The sequence below is a fragment of the Halyomorpha halys genome, unplaced genomic scaffold, assembly GCF_000696795.3.
Source record: "Halyomorpha halys isolate HHAL.00 unplaced genomic scaffold, Hhal_1.1 Scaffold422.1, whole genome shotgun sequence".
In the NCBI taxonomy this organism is placed as follows: domain Eukaryota; kingdom Metazoa; phylum Arthropoda; class Insecta; order Hemiptera; family Pentatomidae; genus Halyomorpha; species Halyomorpha halys.
In genome coordinates this window covers 1,008,032-1,024,035 of record NW_027111899.1, presented here as the reverse complement: position 1 = coordinate 1,024,035, position 16,004 = coordinate 1,008,032, and the positions used below count along the sequence as shown (strand labels likewise).

At 32.2% G+C, this 16,004-nt stretch overlaps 1 protein-coding gene across 6 annotated transcripts in view; it reads right to left on the bottom strand.

The window, feature by feature from the left end:
• mmm (missing minor mitochondria) overlaps positions 1 to 16,004 on the bottom strand; it is a 54,413-nt gene that overhangs the window by 23,578 nt on the left and 14,831 nt on the right. For 5 of the 6 annotated variants that reach the window (XR_010844043.1, XM_067049819.1, XM_067049816.1 and 2 more), the window contains 8 exons: positions 14,688 to 14,825; positions 13,643 to 13,721; positions 13,466 to 13,496; positions 12,148 to 12,297; positions 11,953 to 12,063; positions 4,160 to 5,512; positions 2,062 to 2,281; positions 60 to 242 (listed from right to left, as the gene is read on the bottom strand). Coding sequence is in view for 5 of the 6 variants with exons in the window: in XM_067049819.1 (XP_066905920.1) it covers positions 60 to 242; positions 2,062 to 2,281; positions 4,160 to 5,512; positions 11,953 to 12,063; positions 12,148 to 12,297; positions 13,466 to 13,496; positions 13,643 to 13,721; positions 14,688 to 14,825 (2,265 nt within the window). In the remaining variant the exon portion in view is untranslated. The remainder of the gene's footprint in view (positions 1 to 59; positions 243 to 2,061; positions 2,282 to 4,159; positions 5,513 to 11,952; positions 12,064 to 12,147; positions 12,298 to 13,465; positions 13,497 to 13,642; positions 13,722 to 14,687; positions 14,826 to 16,004) is intronic. The other variant, XM_067049821.1, reaches the window with a different exon arrangement.

The following is a 16,004-nucleotide window of genomic DNA, read 5'->3' as shown; positions in this document are numbered from 1 at the left end:
TCATAATCAATCACAAAGGGATAAATGAACCAAAATGTATCATAAGTGATGTAATATACCAAGTGTTTGAATCCAATGAGATCAAAGTCACTTCTTTCTTGCATTTGAAATTCGTCATGGTCTAAAACTCCTTCCAGATTCCACAATACAACCTGTCCTGTTGTAGTCCCTCCAATTAAATACATTCCATTATGTGGACAAAAGCTCAAGCATGTTAATTCAAATGGACTTATAAGTCTTTGCTAAAAATTGAAATTTATATAAATACAGTTAAAAATACTGACTTTATTTAATATATTTTTTTTTTCCTTCCAAAGCAAACCTTATAAAGTACTGTTTATTGGATGGTACATTTCAAACATTTGTGTAATACATACTTTACAAAAAACAAATTATAATTTCAAATCTTGATTAAAATAAATCACTATAATAAATTCCTTAAAAAAACATATATTCTAAATTCAATATATAGAGATGTCTATAGTACAATTTTGTGCCTCAGTAACTTCTTTCAGAAAGTGACATATACATGAAACCTAATACTAAAACTAAAAAATCAAGATTATAGACAGGAATGGGATTTTTATGTTTTAAGCTATCTGTTTTTACAACTTCTATATACATGTTTATCCTTCTTAGGAACATTCTGTGATATTTTTAAAAATTTTGTTAGAATATTTTTAAATATTACACGATATTAAAAATTTTACATAAAGGTACATATTACATATTTCCTGTTTAATTTTACATATTTCACCGTTTTTACATATTCCCTATTTTATTTTATATATTTCATTGTAAGATACATATTAAGTCTCGGTTTCCCTTTACAGTTGTCACTTTTTAGTTTTTCAAAGACATTTTGACCGACGTAACAATTATTTTCAGCTATAAATTATCTATACTGGGGAAGAACTATGAAGATTTCTGAGCTTAATTCTAGAGATTTTATTGCATTCAAGTAACATATTATTTCTATGCACCTGGAAGTTGCCTGGTTGATACAAATTGATTTTGTGTTGATAATTTGTTTATTTATCTGGAAGATAAGAATTTCAAATTAAAATAATCATTTAAATTAAATGTACTTTTATAAAACCTTCTTTAAACAAATCAATAAGTTGTATATGGTATATTGCTTTATTTTCAGTTTGATATATTCAGGCTCTTATTAGTTTGATTTCCCCATTATTTAATGTTTTAATATTAAATATTTGTATGTTTTTATTACATATTAAAGTAAAAATAAATAAATATATATGTACATATTTTGGCATTTTAAATCCCATCTCTAATTATAACTTTCTGACTGGCTCAAACAATTTAGTTTATACTTCATTTTTATAGGGAAACATTGGCAATTTGAGACATTTAAGAAGTACTCTTTTTTTTTTCCTACGTCATGCAAAACATCAATTCCAACACTATACATATTAACATTAAAAAAAAATAAAACAATAAATCAGTCAATATGACCCATGAAGTTTATTACTTAGTTAGGAAGTTCTGTTTCTTGACCAATGGGTATGCAAGAAGGTAATATGATCAGTATTTTACCTAACCAACAGGTTTTCCTTCCAGCCCCAAAGATTTTTTTTTCACAAACGGATTTTGACTTTTGAGTAAAGAGTTGGTTCTCGAGAGGAGGCCACTATATTCAACATTTGTAAGTCTACAAATAATTTGTTTTCCATATATCTAAAACACTATCTTCTTATATTTCTTACCTTACAACAGTGAGTTGTGAGGCGATATTAGTCATACAACAGTAGTTAAAGTAGTGTAAGCTTTGTTCTATCTATAGTAGGTTAAAATCATAATTGGTATTGTATGTAATCCACAAATGAGTCAGTATACGAGTTGGAAGGCCCTGCTGGGACAAACTCAGCCTCTATAATATAGGATGTGGGAACTTGATCCTTCAATGAGGTTGAGAATGATCTCAGCTCACTTTCTTCCATAACTATGGTCAAGAACAGCACCTTCTTACCAAATCTTAAACCAATGATTTATCATGGATTACAGTAGAGCAGATTATCTTATTTTTTCTTTTATTCTTACCATTGGCTTTATATCATTACCAAGGCTCCAAATAGCGACATGATGGACTAAGTTTAGTTTGTCTACTTCTTCTTCATCATCGCTATTTTCTATCATTCCGTGTGAACTAACACAACTTGACAATACCTCAAATGGTCTGTGAATTATCTTTGAACTAAGACCACTGTTTAATTTTTCAATTTTCTCATCCAAAATTTTTTTTGTGTTTTCATCAAAATCTCTAAAATAACAAACCAAAGTATAATTTAAACTTCCATAAATACTTCAAATATATGAGTAAACAGTTCAGTATAGACAATCTTCATTTACAAAATAAGGGTAATAAGGAAGTTAAAATTAAATAATAAAATTTTTAAAGACAACGAAGGCATAACTTTGGGAAAATCATATCATTTCTGTATTCAGAGTAATGTCAGAATAAGTGTTGTTTTTTTCTCAATCATGACAAAACTGAGTTAGTTTCGCCATAGGGTTTTAAAATTCCACTTCTCCATGCTTTATCAATGGCTTTCTTTTCCAAAAAAATAGATAGGAAAATACTGAAATAGGAAATTGCAACATTCCTTAAATATCTACTTAATTAAACTTATAAACTGCTTGCTTAAAAAAATTAGGATTTAACACAAACACATATTCACTGTGGTTTAGGTTTGAACAAATAGCACATTTCAGGATATAGGTTTACATAAACTGGAAAATTAATCAGAAAAACTCTATTCAATACAGTTTTCAAATTGAAAAAAAATGTTGGTAATAATTTATAATACATTTGATTTTTTCTTCCCTTATATTTTATTACTTTACATTGTATAGTTAAGCTTACTAGGGAGGGTTTTATAAAAGTTTCCCTTCAAGTAACTAACATATTCTAGAAACTGTGGGAAGGTCAAGATTTATTTAGATGGATCCTCCATGAAATAAAAAGTCAACTCACCGAGGTTAAATCCTAACTGGCACAGTTTCTGATAACATAATGATAAGACCTTGCTTCAAAAGCATTTAGGTTAGAGCATAGGTCATATAGGATTCATCAGAACTTCAATTTTCTTTTATTAAACTGGACTAGTACCTCTTACATAGCATCTATGAAACTCTCGGACACTTTGTTATCAACTAGGCATTCATAAATGTGTTAAGTGATAAATTTCTTTTCACCATCTCACAGAGACCCCTCACCTCCAGTTATTAAATTAGATCTCATACAGAACAAACATCTCAGCCAACAGATAAGTATTCACACCTTCCAATACTCGCAGTAGAAAAAGGTAATATTTCTGGGGAATTGTGATCCTCACATAATGCTATTTTATTAATCCATTGTATTTTCTGTTATAGAGGGATCGGAAAAAAATTCTTCTGAGTCCTTATTTTTTTTACCAACTAAATATGAGAATAAAAATATCTAGAGCTATTACTTGGTTCAAGAAGTGACCAAGTCGATGTTTCAAAAACAATTCTCTAAAAAAAAAAAAATTCTCAATGTAAGAAGTACTACTCAAGTCTGTCCGATGCTTATAAGTATTTATAATAAATATTACCTGTTAAAGATTATTTTATTTCTATTATATTTCTTTAACTATTTTATTAAACTTAAATAGTTTTATTATTAGGTACTGTACTGTAATCGACAAGGATCAAAAGGTTGTTATTTTCTGTGACTTGGTATTATAAGAAAATGAGTACAAATCCACTATATCAAGAATACAAGATTTCATATTCGATACTTAAGGACATGAACTTCTTTTTTTCAGAGATATTTTTTAAAATATTGGTTTAATCATTTCTTGTACCATGTCATAAGTCCAAATATTATTATTCTCATATTTAATTGCTACTAAATAAACTAGGCTTGTGGTAAACAAAAAATCACTCAAAACTTTACTTTAGAAAAAATGTTTTGGAACTAGGACTAAAAATATGTTATTCAATTAAAAAAAAAAAAAAAAAGGATATGAGGATAACTTTTATACCGAAAGGTTCAATAAATTTGAAGGACAGAAATTTTAAAAAATGCTAATTTTATGCCAAAAATATTTTTTTATATTTTTAATTTAAATGTTTATATTACATTGTATTAGTTAATTATCAAAAATCTCACCTACTATCATCATACGGGTCATCTAAGAAATGTTTGATGTCCAAACGAACGTCTTCATCTTCAGAGTCATCTTTAAATTCTATAGTGTCGGGTTTACTATTTGTTTTATCTTTTGGACGTTCTGAATTAGCATTCTTATCAGGAATTATTTTCGATAAATCTCTACTATTTTTTCTATTCACTGATTCATCATCATCATCATCAATGCTTTCCAATGCTGATCTGAATGTCTCAGAACTACTTGAAGAACTAAATTTATCAAAATGATGTTTTATTTCTATAGTATCACCTTCAAGGACCATATCAGGTTTTTCTTCGTTACTAGTACGGACATTTGATTTATTTGTAGATTCGTTATTGAATAACATATTAATTGGGGTAAGTGTACTCTCATCATCCTCTGGGTTTTCAGCAATCACTGCAGCTGCTTTGTCATGTAGAGCTCTAGGCTCATCTTTGTCACCCATCAGCTGATTCGTTTTTTCTTTCAGGTCAACTGGATTTATAGAGGTAAGAGGACATTTATTATCAGTTTTACTCTCATCCTCAGGCTCATTTCCTGAAGTACACGGATCACTCCCTTTATCTTCATCAATACATAGATTCTGATCAGTAAGATTTACACTAACACCAAGAAATTTTCCAACATTATCAATACACTCTTTGTCCCAAATCACATTAGAAACACCAGATTCACTTGTATTAGTATCTTTATTTATTGATTCTGATTCATTGAGGATTTTTTCTGATTCTTCCAAAAACAGGTCATATCCATCTAAATCTTTGTTTTCACTATTTTCAACACTTCCACACTGATCGCAATACATTTTCTTGGCTTTTGAATCTTTAAGATAATCTGGTAAGATTTTTCTAAATATGCAACCATTTTCTGAGCTACAAAACGGCAATTCAAATTCGTCTTCAAATGTTTCCTCATCATCATCATTTTTTTTCTTTTTTCTTTGTAGTAGTACTTTTTCTTCTTTTTTTTCAAAAGTGCCATGGACATGTTCATAAGGCAAAGCAATAACTTTTTCAACTTCATTAGGATTATCTTTGTTCATAAGTATCTTAAGACAAATGTGATTTATTCCTTCCTTCTTCATAACATTATTGATGATATATGGACAGTGGCCACAGTCTTTATTATCACATAAAAAGTATTGCAGACTAACACGTTCGTATTTGACATCGAACAATGGCATATTTCTCAAAAATAGAAATCCAAATGGTTCATCCGCATAACCATCATCTGATTCAGAGATATCACTTTTTTCATCTGGGGACTGTATATTATTTTCCTCACGGTATTTACAATGGTGAGCCCAAGCATCCATCCATTGCCATGGATTCCTTGAAGAAGATAAAAAATTGAGTAATTCAAAAAAGTAATGAATGTCACTATACTACTCGTATTAAATTTAATTTAAATTAAATCTTCGATGAGTTGCTTTATTCTCTTTTTTAAATTTAATATTGTGAAATAAAATTTACAATGACTTATAGGTTAATATTTTTATAAGATTGGTTCTGAAGCAGAAATTTTAAATATACTTTATAAAAAAAGGTGGTTTTTGATAAAGATATTGAAGTTCTATACCTGCATGCTAAAGAATGTATTTCATGTTGCAAAATATCAATGTTTTCCACTCATCAAAGTATGACAAAAATATAACAGTTTACAAAATTTACATTCAACTCTAAACCATTAATTAAATGATGACTGATAAAACAAATATCGCATTGCTCATGCACCCACCTGTTTAACATCAAACTCGTGTTAGAGTTTTATGTGTTTTTCGTCATTCTATATTACTTTCTATGGATTTTTATGTTACATATTACTTCTTCTAAAATCGTTAGCTTTCCAATAGTATATAGTAAGTCTATATCACTACTATTATTTCAGGAAATGTGTTTTCTAACAGGTAAAAATATTTTTCCTCTTATCTCCATAAATTTTATTATTTATTTATTGCTATTTACAACTGTAAATTATAATACATTTAGTAAATTTGATCTTAGTTAAAATGTAATGTTACAGGCGTGTAGAGAAGCTACCCATTGGTAGCACTCTAATAACATTTCATATTAGCAGGTCTCGTGGCAATCTTCTTTTCAGGCACCTAAGAAGATTGTCAGGAATGGAAGAGGAAGCAAGGTTATAAACTAGTGGGTTTGGGAGTTTGTAATGGAAGGAATGATTTCTGGTTTGGGTTACATATGGAACATTAAGGTCTTTATGTATGATTTTATTTGTGACAAAGTAAGGAGCATTCAGGATTTTATGAAGGATTTTGGATTGCAATGATTGGATATGAGAGGAATTCGAAGGTTTAGTGGAGCCCCAAAGCTCAACTCTGTGCTATAGTAAGTGCTATAATAGTTGAAATTGATGTGCAGTTTCAGTGTCTTTTCAGTCTTGTGTGAGGATTCCAGGTTAGTCATTTGTCCAGATATAGTCCAAGATCTGTTCGACATGGATAAGATCAGCATTATTAAAGGAGACTGTAGGGCAGTTGGTAGGTTTACGACGAAAGGTAAAGGTGATTTGATGGGATTTATTTTAATCCTCTAATTTTGACACTATTCTTTGAGGGCTGTGATGTGGGATTGGAGAGTTTGGGATGTAATCAAAGGGTTATTATTAACAGCGAGCACACCTGTGTCATCAGCATACGTGAGGATAGTGTTAGGATTCGTTGGGAGGTCAGCTTTATAGACGGTGTAGAGGATGGGACTGAGGATACTACCTTGAGGAACACCAGCGGACTGAGAATAGAGGGATGAATAGGAACCATTGTGGTTTACTTGGAATAATCTATCGATGAGAAAGAAATGGATAATCAGAAAGTATGTATAAGGTAGGAATCTACGGAGTTTGTAAAGCAGTCCCGGGTGCCAGACTCGATCAAAAGCCTGTTCTACATTGAAAAACATTCCTGCGCAGTACATTCCGTGCTCTGAAGAAGACGAGACAACGTCCACCACACGATGATATTGCTGGATAGTGGAGTGAGATGTTCTGGTGATCAGGGATTAAATGATCGGAATCTAGGATGGGGGTATAGGCGTTTTAAAATGAGTTTTTTGAGGATTTTGCTCACGATTGGTAATAGAGAGATAGGACGGTAGGAAGATGGGTATTCTGGCGGCTTTTGGGGTTTAGGTATCATTTTAACTATTGATAATTTGTATGGGTCAGAAAATATATGTAAGTAAGGAATAGGATGGCTTTCCGAGGAAGAAGTTTTTGGATGTGGGATGTTATTAGGTCGTGTCCAGGAGCTTTGCGGGTAGGTAATCTTTGAATGATACTAGATATCTCTGAAGGATGAAATAGTTTAGGTGGGAGGGTCATTAGGAGTGGAATATTTAGTTCTGCTTCAATATATATGAAGGTGAATTGGGTTAAGGATATCAGGATGTGGAATAAAGGTTTTAGAAAGGTGTTGTTCGAATGTTTGTGATTTTTCTTTATCAGTTCTGGTCCAGGTTTAGGATTCGGTGAGAAGTGGGTGGTTAAAATCTTTGAAATTCAACAGTTTTTTGGTGGTCCTACATAATGATTTGTCAGTAGTTGTAAGATTTTCAGTAAAGTTAATTAAATTTTGAATTTTCTGATTTCTACTTTTAGTTTGTTAGTCAATTTGGTGTAAAACGTTTTGTCAGTTGGATATCTGGTCTTATGCCACTTCGATCTTGCTCTGTGTTTTTCCCTTGATAAGATACGAATATACCGTGGCAGTTTATTTTGTTTATTGTTATTGATTTAATTAGCTGATGTGTTGTCAGTTATACTTGTTCTTATTGATGATGTGAGTTTTTCAATAGCTTCGTCAATGTCTTGTTTTGTCTTCAGGTTACACTAATGTTTAAGTTCAGTTTAGTTTCCAGGTCACATTTAAATTTGTCCCAGTCAACTCTTCCTGTTATCAATGAAGGGGCGGAGGGCTTTGGTACAAAGCTTGAATGTAAAAAAATCAGAACTGGACTATGATCTGATGATAGGTAGTAGCAAACAAGCAACAGTGGTTTGAGAGGGAGAAATCTGGGAGGTGATAAATATGTGAAGGATATGAGGGTGTGTTTTGAGGGATGTAGGCCAATAAGTCGAATTTTTGGGAGAAAGAATGGAATGGGTATTGGAGGTGGAAATGCAGGATAGGATGTTACCACGGGAGTTGGATGTGCGACATCCCCATCGTTGGTCTTTAGCATTATAGTCTCCTTCAGCAATGAAGCAGAGTCATTGAGTCCAAGCCGAGGGTTTGGAATAAGGAATCAAGGAGGTTATAAGAAAAGTTATCATTAGGAGGACAGTATACAGCTAAAAAGGTAACATGGAAAGGGCGAGTTGAAATGATAACCGAGGTTGATTGAATAGCATCAGATGGATTGGAAGGAATAAGGGAATGGGATAAGTATTTGTGGATAAGGATGCAAGAACCAGCATGGGAAGAGTTGTCTAGGTGGTCTGATCTATAAGTGATGTAGTCACATATGTAAAAGTGTGTCCTTTGTGTGAAATAAGTTTCAGTCAGTAGGGCTATGTCAATGTGTTTATCATGTAGGAATAAGTCGAGTTCGTCATGGTGATTTTGTAGGCCATTAGCATTCCATAACAGGACAGCTAGGGGTTTTGTGCTCATTGTGGGAAATTAAGCGGGATTTCGGATAGGATTCTTGTGAGAAGGTTAATGAGGGGTTTAACCTGAAGATCTTTCAGGAAGGATGTGAGGATAGAAGTCATATCCATTGGATTTTGGTAATGAGGATATGGATCAGGAGCGTGGATAGTTTGTGTGACAAGAACTACTGAGTGAGGGCTGGCCTGGTCTTGATATATGTTGAGCTGGGGTATGTGGAACTGTTTCGTTTTCAATGGTAGTTGGGACGCGGAGTTGGTTGGAGCAGCTGGACGAGATGGAACTGGGAGTGGATGTGGTGGCGGCAATTTTACCCGTAAGGGTAGATGATAGGGAGAATTTTGATGACGTGGAGGTTGAGGCTGAGGATGAGAGGTCAGGGGAATATGTTGAGAAGTCTGAGGTGCCTGATGTCGAGGCTGGTTTTCTTGATTGTGATCTCGGAGTAAGTCCGGGTTGAGTCTTGAGATCGATCTTGAGTTTTTGAAGCAGACGACTGCGATTCGGTGACATGAGCTGACGTCTTCAAGTTTGGAAAAATTTCCAAATTTTGAGTTTCAGGCGGCAGGATCCGAGTTTGTTCCAAGCTTTTTGATGCCATAAAAAGTGTGATCTCACCTTGTGAAAATTCTTATTCTTATTAGATATCAAATTCTTTCCTAGTTTATATTTATCCATTTTTCATTGCTAGTAAAGTTGTTAATTACATCAAATAAACAAAATTAAAAGTCCTTTAGAGAAAGATTTTTTATTTTTAATCCGCATTTAATCCCTGTTAGGCTATTTCAATGAGGATGAGACCTATTTGATTTTAAATACCACTGAATTCTATATTGATTTGCTGAGTTTAATCAATACGGTTAGAACAGTTTTTGAGAAAAGCCTAAAAAAGTGAAAATCAATTGTATACAGAGGCACTTTCAGCAAATAGATTAGACTAGAAAAAGTTATTATGACATCCCAGGGATATACCAGCTTTAAATATGTAATTTCAGTTATGTATGACTTTTCGTTTTTGAGCTAGGCTGAAACATACAGACCATTTTTCAATTCTTGGTTATTTATGTTCAGGGGACCTCAAAAAGTATATTTCCATCAAAAACTCTAATTTAAAATTTTTCATGATTGCAATACTTCCCCATACTATGAGGGCTGTCCAGAAAGTAACAGATGTTTTGGCCTACCGTGATGATGGGTGGGGGTAGAACCCCCATCTTGGTGGCCGAACGCTCCTACATTCAGTACACATCCAGCTGTTTTAGCGTGAGGACTGTGCATTCTTCACTTTGCTCTCTGTGAGTCATCAAAATGTGCCCTGCAATAGAAAATCCTGCAACTTGTGAACAGTGGTCTGTGATTGAAGACCAATTGAAATTTATCGTCAGCTTTGTGATGCTTATGGGCAGGATATAATGAGTGAAAACCGAGTGAGGCAATGTTGCATTGATTTTAAAAATGCCCGTACCAGTGTTCACGACGAGGACCACAGTGGTAGGCCTAGCCTTGTGACTGATGACCTGGCAAAGCAAACCAATAACAAAATTCTTGAAAACCGCCGTTTCACAATTATAGCAATGTCAGAACATTTATCCCGAATTTAAGAGATTTTGGTGCATTAAATTGTGGAGAAGCTTGGTTACCATATATTTTGTGTTCAGTGGGTTCCGAAATTCCTACTGGAAGACCATAAGAAACAGAAACTGGTTGCAGCACTGACCTTTCTCCAAAAATACAGCACAAATGGTAATGGAGTTCTGGATCATATCGTAATTGGGGACGAGACTTGGGTAAAGCAAAATGCATTCTGAAGCATTCTTCCAAGAAACAAAAGTGTTTGAAAATGCTGTCAGCAAGAAAGGTCAAGGGTACTGTGTTTTGGGACTACAAGGGAGTGCTTCTCGTTGATTTTCTGTAGAGCAACAATCAACTCAGAAAGGTATTGTGAAACACTAAGAAAGTTACAAAATAAGCGTCGTGGAAAACTTAGCATCAAGGTGTTGTTTTTTCATAACGCACGTCCACATCGTACCCAGGCCCTCTTGGATGGGAGGTGTTTGACCATCCACCATACAGCCCAGATTTAGCGCTGAGCGATTACTACCTCTTCCCAACGATGAAAAAATGGCTTGGTAAACAACACTTTGATACTGCCGTCGAACTGCATGCCGGTGTAAACCAGTGGCTGAAATCGCGGGCGGCAGATTTCTACTGGGAGGGTATTTGAAAAACTTGTGCCACTTTGATAAATGTCTCAATTTGAATGAAGTGTACCTTTCAAACGTATATAATAAACTTTGAGTTTTTCAATTTGTGAATTGTTTACTTCAAAACATCTGTTACTTCCTGGACAGCCCTCATATATATTCCATAAAAAGGAAAATGAAAGTAAAAATAAATCAAGCTTAAGTATAGTGACCCTGAGAATAATGCTCCTGTATCTAAATGATAGTATTTGGCAAGATAGTGCAATAAAATGTTTGAACATCAATCCACGAAGGTCAGTAAATGTATCTACTAAAAAGAAAAGGCTTGTAAAACCACCAGAATTGAATGTTATCTAGAATAATCTGAGCGAGTAGAAGAAACATTTAGGAGTCACTTCGGATCACAATTTATAATGGCATACCCACATAGGGAAATTAACAAATAAAGCTGTCAAGCGTCTAAGGGCTTGTAGCAAAAACATGGAGGCTCAAACTGAAAATGATATAATGATTCAATATTACAGACATTAGACCTACATGTGCTATAATGGTACAAAGCAAAGGTGTGCAGATCCTGAATATTACTGGAGAAGCTACAAAGATTGGCCTGTTAAAAGTGCAATGTGTACCACTGCAACAGCTGCAGTGGAAGTAATACTTAGCCTAGCACCATTACAATTGGAATTTGAGCCATGAAAATACTAATTATAGATTTAAGCATTGTATGCAACTCAACCCGAAGGCCATCTGAAAATTTGATGGATGGATGGTGTTTGAGATTTTAAGATCTTGCTCATCATAAAAATTGCTGGTTAGTCATAGTTGTCACACTGATTGAGTAGAATAGTACTGGTAATAGAATTTTATTTCCCTTTAAAAAATATCGCATGAAATTATTTACATATTCATCTTAAGTCATTAAATTACAAGTTAAACTCACATTTCAAGAGTATAATCAATACTGCTTTCAACTTTATATCCAGGAAGGAATACTTTTGAATTAGGCACGGTTGGTAATCCTAAAGCCATAAGTGCAGATTCTCTAAAATCCCTAAAATAATAATAAATTATATAATAATTTAATAATTACCAAAATAGGTTCATGAATAAAATGCCATATCACAATCTCATTTACTTATTAACTTCTATAGCTTCATGTTTCAAATCGTCACCAAAAAACCAGGTTTCACCCCATATCTCAGGAAAAAGAAATGTTCTGACATACTGTTTAGGAATAGTACCTTCTCCTTTCATTATAATTAGATCTATGGGGTTAATTATTTCACTGCAAATATAAATACAATAAATTACAAGTGTGAAACTAGTATAAATCAATAAATAAAAAAAATATACCATATCACACTAATAAATACTACTAGAACAAAAATAATATTTCAAAACAATAATGTTCCAATTAGTAGAAGCAATTAAAACAGGCAAGAATTCCATTATTTAAATCTGAAATACCTTTTTTAAGTTAACTCTGAAAATAAGAAACAAAATCAAGTAAAATTTAACTTATCATACCTTATCTTTAGAAATATTGCAGGCTAATAATACTAGAATAATGTAATCACAAAAGTCTAAAGACACTGTTTCAGTCCTTAATATCTTCACAAAAATAAAACCTAAGAGAGAAAGGAAATGAGAAGAATATGGAAAGGAGTGTTGGAGAATGGGATTTGGAGAAGAAGGAGACCACGTCCTAATTTTTTGTTTCCCAGTTAGTTGGGTTTTGAGCACTTTTCGTAACCAAATTTTTAGCCTTGATAGAAGCTCTTATTGCATATCTTTTCGGGATCTTTTAAGGTGCTGTAGCATGCTCAAATATTTATATAATTTACTGGCTTCAAGTTCTTTTATGTACTCTTCTTCACTAACCAGAATGATCTGTTTAATAACCATTTCCCCCTTGGTTACATCGAGCACTGCACATTTATTGAGGCCAAATGACATTCCTATGTCACTTGTAAAAGATGAAATGGATTCAACCATATTTTGTACCTGTTCTTTGTTTTTCGCGTATAGTTTACGCTATACGTTACGTCATCCATGTACCAGCAGTGGCTGACTGTCATCGTTGACGACAAGTTTATACCCCTCCTTATTCTTTTTGAAGAATCCTGCTTAATGGAAATAGCGCCATACAGAACCAAATTGGGCTTAGACAATCCCTTTGGTATATTCCTATCAGTAATTTGATTTGATTGGCCGTGCAGGCTGCTTTGACTTTCAGCGTAGTATTCCATACAGCCATCAGGTTTGAAAGGAGTCTGCTTACATTAGTTTGAATCTTGTATATTGTTATTATTATTATTACAAACAGTGGGAGAAAATTTTCTCAAACTGTTATCAAAGGAATATAATTTTTTTTTTTAAAATAAATCTATTGAAAAAAGCATTTAAAAATATCAATGATACCAGATATTATACTAAATCATTTGATAACTCACTCGGCCAGGTTTAATTTCCAATGAAAATTTCCTGAAACAGACCACTATTATTAATGAAAAATTAGTTGGTGTGTTCAAGATGTGATGTAAGAGTGTTCAATTTTTTAATGGATTAAGTTAATAGTCAATAAAAAAATATAATCACAAGATGAACCACAAATGAAAAAAAAATCATACCTGAAAATAAATAATCCCTTTTCAGAAATTCAGGTTTTTCATTCATTACTTTATCTATTATGCTATCAATACTTTGATTCTGTAAGAAATAATTATAATCAAATCTTTATTGGAAGTATATGTACTGTTACTAAATATTAAAAGCAGTATCTTATTTTAATAGGCAACCAAAGTGGATTCCAACGGAGGTACTAACATAAATGTACCTATTTCTTTTTTTAAATTTCACTAACTTAATGGAATAGGCAGGGGAAGTAGGGAAAAATTATTAAGAATTACATGTTACTGGGTGCATGTGTGTGCATGAATGCATTCGTGCGTACCTAGCTAGCTGAAAAACGAATAGTAAGTGAAAAACTGAAATTGCATATTTAAGACGAGTATAATCCTGTGATAGAAACTTTTATGACGAAATCGACTAACTGGAAGCACCACTTCAGAGAATTGATTTTTAACATTTTTACCAAAACTGCTCTAATGATTTTGATTAAACTCGACATGTCAATGTACAATTAAATGGTCATCAATAAATGCAAGCTCTTGTCCCCATTAAAATAATCTGACAAGGCTAAAATGAAGATGAATGACTTTTAAAAAAAATCTTACCCTAAACTACCTTTAATTTTGTTTATTTGAAAAAAAAGTTCTAATTTTTAGTAATAATAAACAATGGATAAATATAGAATTTTACGAATAATTACAGGATCAAAAATGAAAACATTCAATTCGAACGGGAAAATGAATAGCCTGATCTTTCCCGTTTGCATTACGGCTTCGTTATATTTTGTTAAGTTGTTATATTCTTGGCAAGAAGAAACTTTGTTATGCTCACCTCAAGAAACCCTAAAATTAAAATTTTTATAGCAACAGAAACATTAATTTTTTTTTATGTAAAATAATAATTCTTTAAAAACATATTATATAAAGATCTGAGTTTTAGATTTTTTCATATATCAGTTAATGAAATTGTAGGATTTGCTTGACAATATATGCTTTGAATTTTAAAGGGTTCAGTAGTTGATAAATAAAATTTATTTCCTACTACCTGTTCCTGGGCTTTTTTTCTTTTTTTAGCGATATCAAACAATGGATATTCAAATTTTTCTTCTTTATATAAGTCTTCGGCATCTGGCATTCTCAGAAGCCGCTTTTTATCTTGAATGATTTCAAAAAGTCTTATGTGCTGAAAAAAATGCAATAATTAAAAATATAAACCCAGGGGAATGGTAAAACATTTGATATGTAAAAAATTAAATTAGTGGGATGAGATGTCGATCCATTGCAAACATTGATGGCTTATTTTACAGAGGTGCTAAGTACATTTCCACTAGCTTTACAATAAATACAATTAAAGGTTCTCTCTTTGAGCAAAATTATAACTTTTTAATCAAACTTTTTACTAAACAGATTTAAGTATAAATTCTAAATCTATTCAGTCAAAATATTAATTGAAAAGTTGTAATTTCTCTAAAATAAAGAACCTTTAATTGTATTTTTCATTAAGTTAGTGGAAATGTACGTAGTACCACTGTGAAGTAAGCCATCGATATAACAATTGAGAATTACAATATGAGATAGCCTTAGTAAAAATAACCTGTCTGCGATTATTAATATCTTTCAACGAATTTCAGCAGAAAGTATTCATCCAGAAGCTATATAATATATTCAATAAATAAATAATTATTTCTTTTCTGATTTGAGGGTCAAAAACTAAACAGTAATTTTAACCAAAAACAAATTTAGTAGAAATGATAATAAGATCTTCTTAATCTCTTATAAATATTATAATCTTCACATTCATAAGGTAACTTAAATTGTAACAGGAATCGAAAGTACTGAATGTGAACTCCAAAAATCAACTAATGGTTTTCTAACCAGCATTTACAAAAAACTTATATGAAAACTATAAATATTTTTGATTATGAGAAATAGTTGACCGTGGATGACGTAGGAGGAGAAGATGGTAGGGATGGGGTCAAAGAGAAACACAAATAAGTTGGGGTAACCTATTTTATTGTGCCAATGTTTCGGCTAGAGTTTCTAGCCTTCTTCAGGGCTAAGAACAGAACAAGATAACCACAGTAAGTATAGAAAATAAAAAATAAAGTATAAACAGAATAACATAAAATGCATAATTTTACAAAATAGAATTAATAAAATGAAGTGATGAGAGAAGCGGGAAATAAAATGTATACATAGGTAATTGTAAAAGTGGGTAAAATAACATAATTAAGGAAATGAAATAAAAATGAAGTTATATAATGTAAAGAAGTATGAATATATTAGTTATTAATAATTTAAAAATTGAAATATGGAAAGAAAAAGAAAATTGGGAGGAAGAAAATATATGTAACAATAATAA